The sequence below is a fragment of the Hippichthys cyanospilos genome, chromosome 9 (assembly GCF_059441005.1).
Source record: "Hippichthys cyanospilos isolate Australia breed blue-spotted pipefish chromosome 9, RoL_Hcya_1.0, whole genome shotgun sequence".
NCBI classification, from domain to species: Eukaryota; Metazoa; Chordata; class Actinopteri; order Syngnathiformes; family Syngnathidae; genus Hippichthys; species Hippichthys cyanospilos.
The window spans coordinates 7,623,014-7,642,500 of record NC_142377.1 but is presented as its reverse complement, the minus strand read 5'-3'; the positions used below and the strand labels follow the sequence as shown (position 1 = coordinate 7,642,500).

The following is a 19,487-nucleotide window of genomic DNA, read 5'->3' as shown; positions in this document are numbered from 1 at the left end:
TCATTCGTTTCCTTTTTGTTTGGCTAGTTTGTTAGGGATTCAGAAGATCTTTTGTTTATTTGCTCTCCCTTTGAAGAAAATAAAAACTGCTGTTTTTGTTCAATACTTTTAGTTTCACGGGCCTTTTCTGGTGGTGAGAGTACAGACGGGGGAGCGCACACATGTTATATCCCAGTTCCCCTAGGCTGGGTGTAACAGGGCCGTGACGTGAAAAGTCAACTTTTTGGAGCTTTTAACCATGTTCCAATGTTGATTTCTCACCCAAAACCAAGGTTGTCAAACCCGGCTTGCCACATTGTCGATATAAAGTGGACCCCCCCCCCCATACAAAATTAATCCATTCCGGGGTTGGGATCATAAGGCAATAGAAAACTATGCTAAATTAGCTAATGTGTGTAAAAACTGTACATACACATATTAAAAATTGTAACAAAATAGTAAAGTAAGTGCTACCTATATTTAAAATACATGTACAGTGGACCCCTGGTTTATGACGTCCCTGCCTTATGTTTTTTTTCACCTTACGACGTGGCCCCCGACGTTGTTTTTGTCCCTTCTTTATGCCATTTATTTCGCCTTATGACATGCCCAACATGGCAGTCAGTGTCCGCAGCATATCCAACATGGCGGCCAGTGTGCACTCATACGTCACTACATGCGTCACCGCTTACTTCACTACAATGCCGGTCTGCATCACGGCTCCCTAAGATACCGGTCTATTATTGGTCGGCGTCGCGGGGTCATGAAGATGCTGGGCGGCTATTGGTCAGCATTCTTAGTCACAAAGATGGCTGCCTAAACATTTGATCTTGTTTGAGAGTGCTTTCAATATGGTATTTATTGTGCATTGTAGTGCTTCATTCAAACTTGAATTGGTTAGCCATGGGTCCCAAGATTGCTCATGATGTTAAAGAGTAAGAAGTAAGAAGAGGATTTATATGGAAACCGAGCTGGAGATAATCAAGAAATACGAAGAAGGCTAAGCTAGTATACTATTTTGATACTCATTTTTAATATGTATATACAATTTTGATGTTTGTACCTGGGGTTTTACACGCATTAGCTAATTAACATGGGTTTGGATTGCCCGCCATGCGGCAAATTCGCGTTACGATCCCAAACGCGGAACGGATTAATCTCGTATTTATCGTGTTTATGCGATTTTCGCCCACTGTATATGAGAATATAAAAATGTGCATCCGTGAGTCAAACCTTGACTTTTGTGGCTGACAGATCAATCTTCCTTGAAAAGGTGTCAAACCAAAAAAAAAAAAAAAAAAAAAAAAAGCAACCAATCTTGAAGTCACACCCACACTTTTGGAAAAAAAAGTGGGTCTCACATTTGGGGAATTACGGTAATTCATATGAACATATAACACGGTGGAAGGAATACAATTTCATGTTATAGGCTGTGTAATTAACATTGGCACTGCAGTGGGAAGTTGAGAGTGTTTCTTCACAGTCAATTTTAAGCTATATGCCTATTTCTGAAAATGCTGTTAATATAATAACCACCCCACATGGAGTTTAACGCAGAGCTGGAGTGTTAGCACCAATCAGCATTGCTTACCACAGTGACCAGCATTAGCTCCTGATGAAGATTGCACAATAGTTTTTGCTATTTTGTCGCTTCAAGGGGGCCGATTTGCCATTTTGTGCGTCGCGCCGCTAAGCTAATTGACAAGTGTGTTTCGGAGGCTGGCTGATTAGCATACATTCCTCACAAGTCGTAATACAATTGAATCTCAATGGATGCTTGCTTTAAGTGTGTGATGAGGTTAAAATCGCCAGTTTTCTGGCCTTCACAGATTAGCGTGTAAAAAAAAAAAAGGCGGAAAAAAAGTTAGCTTTTGAAATGTAATTGATTGCTCCGTGAAGTTGTTGGTGGGGCAAGGCTGCGTTTGGCAGTGTGTCCACGCACTACAAAAATGCTTTCATTGTCGAAAGTGCTCACATTTTTTTTTTTTTTCCAACACTCAAACAGAAACAAGCAGTTGCTGCCAGCTTACTGACCGTCAATCTAACCAAGGTCCAAAATATATATCCTCATATTTATGCTTGAGTTTGCTGATGGGAATACAAAGACTTAGAGCTGGGCAATAAATCAAAATATTGAGTAATTTGTCATTTTTAAAAGTTGACTGTGAAAATGAGCTAAAACACAAAATCGAGGAAAACATGTTTTCATCAGTCCTGTTGAGATGAAAAAAGAATAACGAAAGGATGTAATTAATTCATCTAATGACCGTATTTTGTTCACTGTAAGGTGCACTTAGAAGCCTTCAATCTTCTCAAAAGCTGACAGCGTCCAGTAATCCGTTGCGCCTTCTACAGCACATAACGCACGACTTTCCATTTTTGGGGGACGAAAAATGAAAAATACCTTAATCGGCATGTAAACTCATCAATTTTTACCTCTGTATTTCAGTTATGAATTTGTTTTTTTACAATTTACTGTTTGAAATTTTGATTTATCATATCGTCAAACTCAAGGCCCGGGGGCCGGATCTGGCCCTTCACGTCATTTTATGTGGCCCGCGAAATGCTAATTATGTCTTCAAGTTTCTGGCTCAAGTGCAAACTTTTCAAGTTGTCTTCACAATTCTATAGATATGATTTTGAAACAATTTAGATGGGGATCTGTTCAGTGGACAGAAAATATAAAGTTAGAGGATAGTTACTATGCCAGTTTAAAAAACAGGCTCTATGACTAGAATGAATTGATTGCATTTAATGTGTTAATATGACAGATTTATTTTCTATTCCTTAATGAACTCATTCACTACCGTTGACGGCAATAGACGTGAAAGATCGATCTTAACTGGGTTGGAAATGAAAAAGTGAACTTGTTTTCTGCCATTGACAGTCATATATTATATTAACAAAAATCTTAATTGACGGAATAATTGTTTTTCTTTTCGTGACTTGTTTTGTGGTTTGTACTGTCAAAACATGTTGATGAACGAAGTATTTTTTAACCAAAGTCTATCAATCTGTCTAAACCTGAGAATGTATGCTGAAATTCTGAGGATTTGAACACTATTTCAAATAACCATGCTCAATTCTCTCAAAACGCCAAGTCTACAACTCTGTTCAAAGACCCTGAATTTGTGATAAAGAAAAAAAAAAGGAGCCAAAAAAGAATCCGTAAACGTTTTATATCCACTCACTTTTGGTTCATTTACCAAAAGTTATGTTGCGTGAGATGACGCCTCAACATTCTGACTAAAAATAAAACCTACAAGCGGGAGTGTGAAAAAATGCTTATAACGAGAGCATAAAAGTGTAGCAACTTCCCCGCAAAGAAAAGAAAGTTTCTCCAGAGAGGTTCAATGCAAAGTTCACACTATATTGAGAAGATATTTTCCTGGCTCTCTTGATTCAGCGTTGGCTACGAAATAGCCTCATCCACCTCCATGCATCATTACTCGTCATTCAGCAACCTGCTCGCAATTCCCGTGTGGACTTGCGAGCTCGGATGCTCTGCAGCGAGTTAACATAACTCCGACTCTGGCGGACACTGCTGCCGCCGGCTCATTTTAAGGATGCATTATTCTCCAGGTGCGATTCAAAGGCGCTAATAGAGCCAGATTGCGGAAACTCATCCCCCACACACGGCAGGGGCCAAAACGTCCTGCGAGGACTTGGCATCGGCGGAGTGCGGACAGTCTGGCAAAGAGCCACAGCAGAACCTTGGAGGCTGAGGCTCGGGGGATTGAGACATTCTGGACTAATGAAAGGCAGTGATCGCCTTTGCCAGGCCTGCCGATGCTTACAAAAAAAGAGCCGGCTTGCCAGCTGTGGGACCACAACGCATCTTGAGCTTACGGAGGAGTTTAGTTGTGTTTTAGAAAACCTAGTCAAGTTCGTGTACAAACAAAACAACCGCGTTTGTGCTGTCAACTTCTACAAATTATTTGAAGGCGTTGTTTTTTTCTTGATAGAATTTAGGGCATCCCTTGGTTAAGTGTTTTTTCATGTTACGAAGTGGAATACTACAATTTTTGTCCCCTTTTTGCAGCATTTTTCCCACTTTACGGCATCGAGACCGGCGGATTTGGCTGTGTTAATGTTGTTTTGCCTCCCTCTTCAGGCGTTTTTAGGTAATTGCTCTTATTTTTCGTTTGTGTCAAACTGGCTGGCCTGCTATTGGTCGGCGTCACGGTGTCACTAAAATGCCGACGTGATAAAGACTTGATCTCGTGTGAGTGCTTACAATATGCTATTTATTGTGGATTTTCGTGCTTAATTCCAACTTGAATTGGTTAGCATGGGTCCCAAGATTGCTAGTGATGTTATAGGTAGAAAAGGATGATTGGAATGGAAATGAAGCTGGAGATAATCAAGACATACAAAGAAGGCTAAGCTAGCCTAGCCTCACTCGGTAGGTACAAATTAATTTAAAGGTGTTAGGAGTGTTTTTTTTAAATTATTCTTTACAGAATATATTTTGAATTCCATGGTTACTACGGAATTGTAGTATGTATTTGTTACAATTTTATGCCATTTTAATAATGTCGTTAATAATGTCTATATTATTTAAAGGGTTTAGGAGCATTATTTGGGGGTTGGAACGGATGAATGTAAAAAGCGGCTCTACTTTAAATTAAATTACATGACGAAATGACTTCCAGAACAAATGAACTCCGTCAGCAGAGGTACCGCTGTAATGAGTTGATCAAAAATGTCAGTTGCCCACCTCAGATATTCGGGTTAAAATTGACAGTTGACCTTATTTTTTGAAAAAATAGACCCCCGAAGCACAGAATTTGGGCTCCGTTCCTTGTGATTCGCTAACAAGAATCAGACAGATGGAAAGCCCATTTACCCATCTAACAAAGTCATCTCATGCTGGCATGATGAAGTGAAAGCACGCGGAATTCTTCTAAGCCCGTGGAACGGAGCATGTGCAAGCATGACGCTTGAGAGGAGAGAGGCTCCGGGAGGTTATTGCTTATAACAATAATTGGCATTCAGTAACGCCAGGGGATGCGCTAACTAGGCTAAACCTCATGTAACCCCCATCTCCTCAATATAAGAGAAAGTGCTTCACCTGTTAATTAGCACATGAATATTCTAATTAAACACCACCATGGTGGATAAGGATTAACTGTGCCGTCGGAGGAAGCAACGGAAAGGATATAAAGGTGCGATTTTCATTGTTGACGGAAAAGGCTTGCAATATGGCTGCTTTCTCACCGCCTGGATTGGGCGAGACACCTGGCATTCATCTTATCATGTCGGAAAAGCGTGAAAATGCGTATGCAAACCGGTTCTTGTGACTGAGCGCGTGTGCTAATGAGCTTAACAGGTAGTGCATGGGTGAGCTCTCAGTTGCGTCGCACCTTTGGCGGGATGATGGTGGAGATGTTTAGATGAATGAGAAAAAGAATACAGTGGGCCCCCGTGTTACGAACTTAATCCGTTCAGCGGCTACGCTCGTAACTCGAACTGCTCGTATGACGGGCAATCCAAACCCATGTTAATTCGTGAATGCGTGCAACGCGTGCGAAAACCTTAGGTAAAAACATCACGATTTTATACACATATTAAAAATTAGTAACAATCTACTGTACAGTTAAATTAAATGACATAAATTTACAAAGGAAAAATGACATTTACCTTTGGGGCGACGTAACTTGAGCTGGGTGGAGGCAGAGGGGAGCAGACCAACCCGCAGAATTTATTGATTTATTTTCTTAAACAAGAACTTTTCTCAAACTAGAACATATCACGGGCGATTTCCTTCTCTTTAATCCATAATAGAAGAAGCCTCTCCATTTTGTTGTCGACCGAGGTCCGTCCCCCGGCAAGGAAAGTCTTGCCCTTAGAAGATTGCCGAGCGGTTACGGCCATACTCACGAGCAAGGTTAACCATGCGTGCGCCTCCTTCGTATTTTTTTATTATCTCCTGCTTGGTTTCTATTGTCATCATCCTCTTACTTCTTCCTTTAACGCCACTTGCAATTTTAGAAGCCATGTCTAACAGATAAAGTTTGCAAAGTCTTCACAACATTCCTTCCTTCGGTTTTTCACTCATTTTCTCTCCTTCCTTCCATCCCGACCAGCTGTGCCATCAAGCTAGATAAAGGCGTTCGGCCAATAGCATATCCGCATCTCCGTGAGTGAGACCGGGACTGTGACCTTAATCGACCAATAGCATATCGGCATCTCCGTGACTGAGACAGTGACTGTGACATTGTAAGAGCAATAGCGTTCAGTGTTACCGTGACAAGCATGAACAGTTGATTTCGTTGATGCAGCAAAGCCAAAAAAATAGTACGGACACATTGACTGGCATGTCGGATTGTTTGTAAGACGAAAGGTTTGTGTGTAAGAGGGGGACAAAAAACGCCGCGGTCCACGCTCGTAAGTCGAAAAGTTCGTAATAGAGGGAGTTCGTAAACCGGGGGCCCACTGTACTTTATTTTGGTCTCCTTACAGACAAACTACTTGAATGGAAGTCATGTAGTTAATTGATATTTTTTGGACTATAAGCCGCGACTTTTTCCTCATGTTTCCTCATTTAATAAGAGAATGTATAAAATTTGGGGTAAATTTGTGATATACATTTTATATACAGGACAGAGTATATGTGATTTTATTATGTCGAACGTGTTCACTAAAAAACTCAAAGGGAGACAAAAAAAGATGCTATGGAAGTATTGATTTCGATTTTGAACTGCTATTTAACTGATATCCATCCATTTTCTCTGAATATGCTGGGATTAAAAATGCAGGCATGTTCAGTGTGTTAAAGAGAGGATGTTGCTGTTGGCAGACAATTACACAAAAATTAAATAGCTTAAAAAAATGATAAACTTCATATACCATCTTTTTGCGTAAAGATCTGATGTTATTACCTGCAATTTATAGTCCAGTACAACTTACCTGTGCCAAAAATAATTTTTTTGCTCATATTTTGACACTGCGGCTTATAAACCAGTGCGTCCTATAGTCTGGAAAATACGGTAGTTATCGTAACATTAAATCATTAGATGGACCATTTATTGCCATTTCAACCCCATCAATTCTTCTTGATATGTCAAACTTTATAGCCCATGTTGGTGAGATATGTACAGTTATTATCACTTAACTCATTGATTGATTTCTTTTTCTGAGTTTGGAACGTCTGACCCCGTTTGAATGCACCACTGTGTAAACCGTGCAGCTACTATGACCGGGTGAAATTTTTACCGGCGCCCACTGTAAATTCATGCAGCTTTTGGGGTAAACCGCTCGCATTTTTAATAAGATGGTTTGTCGATCGCGCTCAGGATTTGTTCCTTAAATTTTAGTCGCAACTTTTCTGAACATGCATACTTTATAGTGTTAAACGCAGCTTTCATTTCTAAAGTGTCGGCTCACTGGGTTTAATGCGGAGAGGGACCAGTGGGACTTCTCAGAATATAAACATTATGAGATGCAATCAATAGTGCTTTTATGTCTGTTGTAAAACTCAACCAACTAAGTTATGAGATGAAATTACAGTCATTACGAGGGCATACAAATGTCAACGTTTCCATGGATTTGCCATCCAGATTTTCTTATGAGCTTCTTGCAGCTAGAAAAATGCTGCTCCGCGCCACTACCCTCAGCCACCTCGCATCGCATGAACCCTGAGTGACCTCTCTCATTAGGCGAGTGAGGCACAAGTGGGGCATCTTCTGCAATGGTGAATTTCGTGTGTGGGTTTAAGGATAACCGTAGCAGTTCGAAAAATACACCGGCAGCAGATGAGAGAAGAAAATCTACAAGGACGGTCAAATTTTAAAGATCTCATAAGCAGAGATAATGTTGCTTTTTATATGATTTCTGTTTATTTTGGTTTCTTTTATTTAAGCGACCACATTCAAAAATACAGTTTTGGCTTTTTTTTTTTGCTGATCATTGAATGCATATTAGAGCATGTAATTGAGCCTGTTTCGCTGCTCATTGAGAAGCAAATTGAGTGTTGTAAATGAACGCTGATACATTGCGGTAAAGCAGGGGTGTCAAACATATGGCCCACGGGCCGAATCGTCTCGCGAGTAGGTTTAATCTGGCCCGATTTTTCGTCGCATTAAAATATATGACTAAAACCAGACCCATTAGTCTGCTGTCTATAATCCCATAATGCCCTTGCCTGTGTTAAAGCAGTACGGTAAAGTAACGGTACAGGGCCGCGGACCTCTGCTATAACCGGTGCACACAGCTTCATAATTGAACCAGCTGGAGACATCATAACCTGTTTGTTTTAGTATATTCCAGCGTGTGAACAAGGTTGGACTCGGACATTGGTTCTGTCTGCTCGCTACTTTTATTGGAAAAAAAAATGCCCTAACAACCTTAGCTATATGCACCATATTTAGGGAATTACGGCATTCCCACTTAACCAGGATCCATCTTTAAACCGAGAGCACCTTATAGTGAAGTAATATAGAAAAAGAAAAACAAATGCTTCTTGAAGCTTCATTCCCATCATTTCTCTTCATTTATGGAATGCATAAAAATAGAAGTGCTATTTTTGAGGCTAGAATTAAGTGGATTCAGTTTACTTCAATGGGGGAAAAATTGATTTTATACCCGAGCAAATGGCATTACAAGCTTGGTCACGGTACCAACGTACTTGGAAAACAATTTGACTGTCTGAAAACACACACACACATACCTCTCGGTCCAGGCCAGCTGCGACTGTGACAATGTCTCCCGTCTCGCTGTTGATGGTGAACATGTTGGGGATGGGGCTGTGGGGCGTCTGCGAGAGAATGCGGTAGCGAACCATGCCGTTAGCAGTGGTGGAGTCATCCGAGTCGCTGGCTGTCACTTGCATTACGGATGAGCCTGCCGAGAGAAAAGACCACGTCCAAACACTTCACATAAGCACTCAGGACGTCAAGAAAAAAGTACAGCGTAAACACAAGCAGCTGGCATTCGCCGAAGTACAAAGAAAAATAAGAACTAAGTCGCTTCTCTGATTAACGTCGTTTATGAATTTTGGCAAACTATCAAAGGGGAGTCGGTTTCTTTAAAAGCCCTGCGACAAGTCAGTCAGACTTTGAAAATTGCTGTGACATATAGTGGCATTCACTTTTCCACCTATTATAAACAAAACTTCAGAAGTGGGCATTTTACATTTTTTTTTTGCAGCTTCGTTAGTCATCGTTTGTTAATGCCTTGCCCCGGTTCCCATCGTTGTCGGGTTGTCATTTTTCCAAGTCGAAAATGGACATTTTTGGCCTGTCGTTTCGTCAGCCAATCTTGGGTCTATTGCTCATCATCTCCCCCCACCCACAAAAAGAAATATATAATATAAATAATGAAACCTTTGAAAAAACAATATCAGTACTTGCTACAGCTTGGCCTTAACCGCAAAGCAAAAACTCAATTTTACAGTCTTCGCTTCAATCATCCAAACTACAGACAAGAGATTAAAACTAATCATACACCACAATGCCTAGTGTGTGTTTTCATACACACCAAACAGCACGTATGTTCAATGTGTGCCGTCAGGCGACTGCAATTAGCAATCACGTCCACTAGAGAGCATACACAACACCGTTGTGATGCGGAGCACGATATCCCTTTGAAGACAGTTTTTGAAGACAGTTGTTTTTGTTTAATGTTAATAAAACAAAATTCACATGACACATATCATCTGTCACATACACTACATGTAAAATGCATGGGTTTGGGGTATTTTAAAACTTAACTATATACACATATATATATATATATATATATATATATATATATATATATATATATACATACACATACATACATATACATACATACATACATACACATACATACATACATATATATATTTTATACACACACACACACATATACACAGACACACGCGCACACACACACACCCACTAAGTTAACCACTGAAGTTAACCTTAATGTACTTTATTTTTCATTTTATTTTTACATTGCACATAGCAAGTAACACAGACAGCGCAGAGAGGCTAAGGTGCGCTTGCACGGCATTCTTAATGTCCTCATTTATTTAGACACACATTTGAAGAACTTGTTTTTATTATCATTTCATATGAATCCCAGTATGAGCAAAGAAGTAGTGCTGATTTGATGATAGCATCATGAAAATGATTTGCTGGGCGAGCTGGATCCGCGCGCGTCCCTCGTGTTCCCGCGAGCAGCCTTTTGTTTCCGCAGCCTTCCTAAGGGCAATTATTGATCAATACGTGTTTGTCGGCCGGACCCTCCGCTTCGACCGGGCAATTAGAAACACTTTGTGCTGGAACAAGGAGAGATCTCTGGCGGGGTTCTGGGAAAATGTCGCTTTACATCAGGCGGCCGTTTACAGCCTACTGCCGGGATAAAATAACTGGCTTGCTGGAGGGAAGGGCGGGGTAAAGACAAGATGCTTTTGTGAGATGAGAGTGCAAGTCAGTGCATTTGGATGCTGAAATATGAAGTGAAAAGGGGTTGATGACACTCCCCAATATATACTGTCTATGTATGTATATATACACATCTACTGTATCTTTACACACGCACACACATATAAAACTAAACATTTTTTTGCTTGATTTTTTTTTTGTTATTTCCAAGATTTTACTCTGGCAAATATTTGTTACCAGCATATTGGGAAATAGTTTTTGAAAAATTCAACTAATTATGAAAAATTTTACAATTTGTTTAAAAATGTTAATTGTTGGACTACACTGATATGTATAAATGTATGTGTGTACATGAATATGGACTTATATGGTATACGTGTATGTATGTATACAAATACAGCTAAAAATATATATGTTCACTTATATTTGTAACTCTAATAAAGTTAAACAGTAAATTATATTTACTGTGAAATCCTCAGACGTCAAACACTCACACATGCACATGCACACACACGTGCACACACGCAGACACACACATGAACACATGAGATTATATATATATATATATATATATATATATATATATAAACGTGTGTGTTTGTTTGACCTCTGAAGTTTTCACAGTAAATATTATATGCTTTCAAGTCCCATAAATACGACTGCATTTTCCATACATATTTTTACATAATGTGTTTGTCAAGACTGTCAAAGTAAAATGAGCAGGTACAGGTGTCGCCAGAACCTGGCTAGCGATGGCACAGTCATTTCCGTGACAGCGTAATTATGGCCAAGAATTCCATTTCAAAGCTCATTAAGTTACAACCCAGCTTTTGTCATATACAAAAAGGAAAAGTTAAAGCCTATTCCTCTAAAATATTATCAGCCTCTTCACGTTTTGGCCCAACTAACTTTCATTATAATAAGAAGGATTCATGATAGCCGCATCTCATATCCAACAAACCCAAAAGGGTTAATCTCTGAGCCTGTTTAATTTGAATACTAATACCGGATCCTAATTGCTTTTTCACCAAAATTACTGGAGGTGAACATTTTACCGGTGGAGAACCCAAATATCATCGGTAATTTTGCACATGTGACCCGATATAATCCGTAAGATATATGAGCTGCTCCAAAATCATCAGCTAGAATCAACCTATGCCTCCCAATCAGAGGATTGGAAAATAGGAAGGCTGCATGCTGACGATCAGAAATCGCCTAGCAGGAAAGAAAAAAAAAAAAAAAAAAAAAAAAAAAAAAAAAAAGTAAAAAAAAAGGCCAGTTTAAAAAAAAAAAAAAAACTTCAAAGTGAGCAGCGGACGGTACAAGAGTACAATAACTCTTATCAGTGTCGGGAGATTGGGGTGGAAGTGGAGGTTGAAGAGGAAAGGAAGTTAGGAAAAAAGGCTGAAACGGTGAATCTTGCGGGAAACAATGAAGCGACACGACGGTCACATCGCCTTTAATGGAGCCGACTGCCCTCTGAGGACAAAAGCAAAGTAACTTTGGAAAACCAGCCGCTATGAAATAAGGTCGCTTGCTGCCGGTCCTACCTCCATGCAAAGGTCAGAATAAATGCATGTGGACTTTTTTTTTTTTTTGAAACAGGGGTTCGGCAAACAAGAGTTATGTCCAAGACAACCGACCGTATTTCTCTGAGTATAAGTCGAGCTCGCTTATAAGTCCACCCCCCCAATGCTTTACTTTTTTTTTTTTTTTTTTTTTTTTTTTACAGCTGAATATTAATTTGTCGAAAAGCCCTAATGGTCATCATCACTATCTGGCAAATAGCTCCTTCCGTTTAACACCGGAAGTCCTTATCTTCCTCCTCGCCATTCGTTCAAACGTCCTCGTTAGTTTTCGTTACGGTTAGTCATCATATCGTTGCTCAAGACAAATATCTTCACCTTTGAGTCATTGTTTTGTTAAAAAAGTGATCAGTCGGAACAGCAACCGTGTCAGGCGCTTAGTATTAACGTGTGGAGAGACATTAACGTCAATCTGGCCAGCCTATACGGAGCACTGGATTGCTGTTAGCTAGCAGCTAAATTATGCTAGCTGCTGCTATAACGGAACCTGAGCTACTGGTGAACCCTGGCAACAGGAGTCGTACATCACTGTCTCGCAAGAACGAGATTTTAGAACGTTATGTTGCTTAATTTGGATTTTGGGAGCAACAGCAGCAGTAGAAATACCCATCCAAGCTGTGACGTTGCATCAAAAAAGCATACCAAGGCGTCCGTGTCTATATTTTATTCGGTAAACTAAGATGTTTTTTCTTACAGTTACACTAATACACAAGTATCCGGAGTTTGAGTTTTTTTTTTTTTTTTTAAAGCGAGGTACTTAAAATTGTTCAAGACTTGTTTCAGCCCTAATAAAAACAGATACATTTGCTAAGAGAAATACAATCTGCAAAATTCAGGTCATCATGTTCTCACTGCGGGGGATTGATTATATGGAAGTGTTGCCTTCCTTTGATTACAGTTTTGCAAGTTAAAACTAAAGCCAGACCATTGACTGATTGAACACCGCGATCGGCGAGATGGATTTGCATAATTGCGGACTTCCTGTCTCACATGCAGGTGAAACAGTTGGGGGGACAGCAAAGATTCACACTTAGTGGCTTTGAATCTCTCTTTTGAATTGTTTTCCATTCTAATCACTTCCTGATTCGTAATATGTAGCGAATTCACATGTCGGAATTGTTTACAATATTATGAAACATAAAAAAGTGAATCCATGTGAAATGGAAAAGAAACGCACAGGTGGGCATGGCAATCTATCAGTCTGGCAGGTTCCGAAAGTATTGTGGAGCCATGCGTACGCGTTCCGAGGTGTCGCGGTGACACAAGGTGACAAATATAGGTGGCTCCAATTGATCTTTGCTGATGGTTTGCTTCCCTCACATTGCAACATCTGCTGAGGCTAATGCTTCCCTGTAGTTTTCTTTGGTGGCTTTCATGCTACATTACTTTGGGAGATGTGCGGCCAGAGCTTCACTCAACCTTTGATAAGTGTGTCTGCACATGCAAAACTCGGTGTGGAGCTTGTCGGAGATTGAAACTTTGTGCGATATTTTGTTCCATCGTTTTATATTTACATCAAAAGACATCGTGGAGAAAAGACATCGGGGAGCTGAAATTTCACCCAGACGGCATCAACCTGTACAGCTTATGTGGCTAAAAGACGAATGTTTCTTGATTAATGCGGAGGGAAAAAAAAACGTTTATAGGACGCATCCATCATTATCATCATCCAAAAATGTGTCTTATATTGGGAGAATTACAAAAGTTATCCGACTTGCAGGAGTGTGCCATCCCTTGGTTAAAATACTGAGAATGATGTGGAAAAAAATGACCCAAAAATGGTTAAACAAATGCAATTTGATGATTTTTGGGTCATTTTCTTCCACATAGTTATCACAATACCAGGAGTGTGCTATCCCTTGAAAAACATATTGTGAGAACAAAGTGGTCGTGCCATTATTAACTTTGACATGTTTGACATGTTGACAAATTTCAGCTCCCTGGTGTTTTCTTTCAATGCTTTCCCTTAATGCAAAGATCAAAGGATTGGACAAAATACCACACAAGAGTTAAGACGTGCAAACAAAAAAGCACAAATCACAACAATCAAAAGCATTGAAAGATGACGCCAGGGAGCTGAATTTTCACCCAGATGGTGACGTTTAACGTGAAGTTTAACATGTTTTGACAAACTTAGTTATCACACTAGCAGGAGTGTGCCTTCCCTTGGCTCAAATATACTGCGAATGGTGTGGAAGAAAATGATCCAAAAACGGTCAAACTACAGCACAAGGGTTATACTGTGTGGAAAATTAGCATAGGTACCAAATGTGATCCCACTGAATATTGAAGAAGATTAAAATGCAGCCAGAAGAATTGATTTTCTGTTTTTGCTGCTGGAGTCACAACATAATCATTGTGCCTGCTCCCAGAATGCAAATGCTAAAAAGAAATAACACACTGAACAAGGCCGTTTTGTTTAGTTAATAGTTGGAAGAGGAGAAAAAAAATATATAATTTGTCATTTTTTTCCTTTCTTTGAGTTTTCTTCATAGACAAAGGCACAAACAGAGAATCACGTTTCTCTTAGGAATTAACAATGTGCTTTGTTGTGGAATTCCAGATGCCTTGTTCTTCTTGATGTGTGTTTGCAGTCGGCAAAAAAAAAAACGAAGCGCCTACCCATTTATAAGACTTCAGCCGTACAGCAACATTTCACTTGAATTTATTCTCTAAAAACAGTTGGGCCAAACAGTAAAACATTCATTTCACCCAACATTTTTAGTTAAATAAAATCAAACCAAAATTTGGACTATTTTTGATTCAATAGTTTTGGCGCGTGTACATAAAACTAAATACATTGAGATGTGTTCAAAAAAATAAATAAAACAAAAACGAGGTCCTTTATCTGCCGATGGGATTTTTTTTTTCTAGTTCTGCCAATTTTTGGTTGAAATAATACTGATAAGGCAGCTCGGTGGTGCAGTGGTTAGCATGTCTGCCTCACAGTTTAAGATTCAGAGATCAAATTCAGCTTGTGTTGCCTCCTGTGTGGCGTTTGCATGTCCTCCCCGAGCCTGCGTGGGTTCTCTCTGGCTTCCTCCTACACTCCAAAAACATGCTAGAGTAAATTGTCCTTAGGTATGATTGGGTGCGTGAATTGTTGGTTATCTCTGCATACCCTGTAATTGGCTGGCAACCAGTTCAGAGTGTTCCCCAACTACTAGCTGAAACCAGCTGGGATAGGCACCAGCAAGCCTGCGACGCTTGTGAGTATGAGTGGCAATAGAAAATCGATGGATGGATAATACTGATTGCTGATTAATCGGTTGGTTAGGCGTGTTACTGTTGTGTGGGTGCAGTATTCTAAAAGTCAGAGTGTGTTTTGCGCTGCTCTTATTTCTATACATGCAGACATGTTCGGCCTGTATTGAAGGCATGACGTTGCTGTAACTGGCAAAAAAAGATTTTAAGCTCAGTGCCATGGACGAGAATTTTCGCCATGTAAAATACTTAGGTTGTGTGCCAGTGACAAGAATTCTAATCACCTATGTTTGTTTTTTGTTTGTTTTAATTAATTTATTGATGACACTCGTGGCCAGTGCTCCCCTTAATATTATGCCAATTGAGCGCCGTTGTAATATCTCTGTTGCGCGGAAAACACAATTTTCTCCTTCATGGCGCGGCTAATACAAGATAATTTTTTTTTCTTGTAGTCTGAAAAAAAACGTTCATTCGCTTGTTTTATAATGTAAAGGGTTCGGCACACAACCTGACCTGAAGTGAACCTTAACTAGCTTCATTATTAGTATTTTAGTGTGATTAAAATTACAGTTGATCAAGTTTCATTCTTGTGAACTTCAATCTTATTTCTTAATGAAAATTAAAACACAAAACTAACACGTAATCAAACAGGCAACTTCGTAAGACCAGAAAGGTGCAACGAGACTAAAAGTCTTCCTTGGTATCCCAAAACACGTTCTCATCCAAATGCATTCAAATGCAACACAATTGCCCTTTTCGCACTCTCAATTTGCACTAAGCAGTGAGCATGACAATGACGAAATGAAAAACGACAGAGAAATGTCTGAGTGCTCCCTCTAATTAGGTTCTCTGTATATAGATCCACGCTCCACTGAGAAGAACCCACACACACCCGGACACACATCACGCCATCCTATATTGTTTACAAATCCCCTTGAGATTAAACTTTGCAACTGAACAATAAGTGAACGCTGCGAAAACAAACACGGGTCCTCTGGGTCTGATTGTTACACCAAGAGTTTGTCTAGCCGAGGCGAGAAATCTACTTAAAACATTCGCCTCTTGTATTTAGCTTGCAGCTGACCACAGCTACCTTGCCCCTTACTCCGGGAAGAAATCCTTTGCTCCATGGTCCACAGAATTTGATAGTAATTCATACGTTGTTCAAGAAATACTGTAATTCCCCAAATATAAGACACAATTAAACAGTAACTTAAAAATTAGAGTTGTCTGTCAGCCACACACGCACACACACATCTGCTGGCATTTTTAGGTAATTGCACTTTTTTACTATTGCCGTCAAACTGCTTCCATGCAACGCGTCAGTACAATGTATGTCTGCTATTGGCTGGTCCCCTCACGGAGCTGCTGGTCTGTGGTTACAAAACTGTATTTATAGTGCATCTTACTGCCTTATTTAAGTTTACTGGGTTAGTCATTGGGTCCCAAGATTGCTAGTGATGTTAAAGAAAGAAGTAAGAAGAAGATTTATATGGAAATCAAGCTGGAGATAATCAAGATATATGAAGCTAGCCTTACTAGGGAATATGGGCATAACAAGCCCCACTCAAAGGTACCTTTCTATATTTTTTATTTATGATATTTTTTTTAATGTATACATGTATATCATATATACGTATCACTTACAATACTATTTTGGTACCAATTTTTAATATGTATGTGCAATTTTGATGTTTTTACATACATACGCACACGCACACACATTTTATATATTATATTATATGCACATGTATATATATGTTGATCCCGCCTCCTCGTTATGGTCTTACCTGGCTTGGATCCTTCAGCCACAGAGCCATTGTACACCTGATTCTTAAATTCGGGCCTGTTGTCGTTCATGTCAATCACGTAGATGTACAAATCGATTGGGTTCTCCACTTGGTTGCCATTCATGTCCACTGCGTGGGCTCGCAGCTGTGAAACAAACAAAGGCACCGTCATTAGAATTCAACGGGAAAAATACTTAACCGATTTTGACAACAGGCACTCAGTCAAGCTTTGGACTTGTTAATTGACAGCTTCATTTAATTGGATAATGTTTTCTGCCTCGCCTGCCAACAGAGCACTAAAAGTCCTGCTCTTATCAAATCAACACGGACAAAAGGAAAACACAAGTGAAATGCCTCAGCCACACAAACAACAGAGGCTAAAATCACATCAAGGAGCTGTTTCTTTCTTGCGTCTTTGAATTCAGTCAGTTAAATCGGGCTGAGGTGATAGATTGTTTAAATATTTGGATAACCTCCTGAAATTTCAATTGAAAATTTGGGTATTCAGAAAATGATGATAACCGTCAAAGTTAGTTGTAACTTTGTAGATTAAAGTTGATGAAACTTTTAAAAACGTGACCGTTAAATCGGGTCTATTTACTTCCCGTTGCAACGTTGCATCCAAACTTAAGAGTCAGACCAAGGCGGACGTTCAGAAAGTTTCGTTTTCAAAACTTATGGTCATTTTACAGGAAGCGTATCGTATTAAACGTTCAAACAAAGCTATGACAACGGTCTTTAAAAGTACATTTATTTTTTAAATCGAACAAATACCTGTTAGAAGCTTCGATCAAAATAGCATAGAATTTTAAAGCGGCCCTTGCGGTCTTCCATTCATGCGGCCCTTCGATGAAAAGGTTTGGACACCCCCGCATTAAAACATCTCGCTATGTACCGACACACATCTCAGGCCAGGTGCCGAAGCAGGTGCAGATGCATTCTGGGAGAGCCACGGCCATTTAAAAGAGCCTTCCCGAGCCCACTTAATGACCCTCCAAATGCAATTTTCCCATTGGTTGAACCCCAGCGACAACAACAACAAACACAACAGCTCAATCTGTTTTCTCAGCGGTGAGTACGGCGCTCGGAAAAATGCGCGACTTGGCTAAGTGGGATTGCCGGTGCGCCGGGGTGTGTGATAACCAAGCTGCATTATTTGTTTGCATTCATTTATGACTCTGTTTGCTTAGGCTGTGTTGCTTGCCGATTTACATTCAACATGCATTTTTCACTTCTTAGCGTGTGTGTTCCTTTGAATATGCCCCGCAGATGGTATGGTACAGTGTGTGTGTGTTTTTATGTCTGGTAGAAAAAAATGTAAATGTGATCTGTGGGCCTGAAGGAATATCTGCAGCCGTGCGGTTTGCAAAAGTACGCGTGAAATGACATTGGTATTCTGTCGGGCCACTTTTGGTTTAACCGGGGCTTGGATTTACCCATTTGTCCTGTTATGTAATACAGAGCCAAACATCTATCATATTTCCAAGCACCTTTGATTGTTTTCTCAGATGGTGTAAAACCTTATTTATTATTATCTTACTTTTTCACGAATCAAAACAATGGATGAAATTTGCGCTGAGGATTGAACAGCTGTTTGTGTAAAAAGGACAAGATAGAATTAGTGGAAAATACAAAATTATGGAGTTATGGTGCAAAAGAAAGTTTACAAAAATGGACACTGGCATAACTGTGCCAGGACACGTTATGTTCTTGACCAATGTCCGCTATTAACAGTTTCAACAAAGAACCTCTCACAGAACTCTGTGTAGCTAGAATGAGACAACCTTGACAGATGTGAGCTGGAAAACGCAGACCTCCATAACCTTAAGAATCTTCCTTTTTACTTGTCCCATCACGCTCGCCAACAGAACGCTCTGTTAAAACTTGTCATTTTTCGATTATAACGAAACCCAAAAAGACAATTTATTCTCCAGACTATTGAGCTAATCTCGCCTAAATCCTAAAACCAAAACCCCACACTCACAACGGTCAAATAATCAATTCCTGAAAAGAACGTCAGCATCTTTCGGTACGTCTTCCGTGAACGCGGACCACGTAAATTTGTGCGTTCGTACGACACAAGCGAGCATGACAAACTAAACGTCATTTGCTCGATTGCTCTGCTGAGTCACGGGAGCTTTGCCCGACAAAGCGAAAGCCCAGACTATGATCCACTCTGGCCGCTTCCCCCCGGTGCTAGTCTGTCAAAAACAGCAGGCTCTTCTCTCTTTTCACGCGAGCTGCAAACTAACAAGCAAAGTTTGGCCCGTAAGAGCTCAGCAGCGCTTGGAACTTCCTGTCAAGTTGAAGTCAAATGAGAGATGGGCTAAATTTCCCCTGGGCCAATCGCTTGCAACATTCTCTAACCCTAAATCATACATCACATGGCGAGCAGCATGGCTCCACACAAGTCTAATTAGGAGCCCCGTTCAACTAGAAGAGTCCTCGCACTAATACGCTCGCTTTCTCATACGGGGTGGCTCTTCTTTCCTAGGGACTAATAATCTGCCAGCGTTATTGATTCCACTTCACTGGCTGCGTGTAAGAGGAGCCGT

The 19,487-nt window shown here is 40.1% G+C and overlaps 1 protein-coding gene across 2 annotated transcripts in view; it reads right to left on the bottom strand.

Annotated features, from left to right (window-relative positions):
- Nucleotides 1-19,487, bottom strand: part of cdh4 (cadherin 4, type 1, R-cadherin (retinal)) — a 196,335-nt gene that overhangs the window by 22,863 nt on the left and 153,985 nt on the right. For both annotated transcript variants that reach the window (XM_088423329.1, XM_088423330.1), the window contains exons 6-7: nt 16,933-17,077; nt 8,651-8,823 (exon numbers count right to left, since the gene is read on the bottom strand). In XM_088423329.1, coding sequence (XP_088279455.1) covers nt 8,651-8,823; nt 16,933-17,077 — 318 coding nt within the window. The remainder of the gene's footprint in view (nt 1-8,650; nt 8,824-16,932; nt 17,078-19,487) is intronic.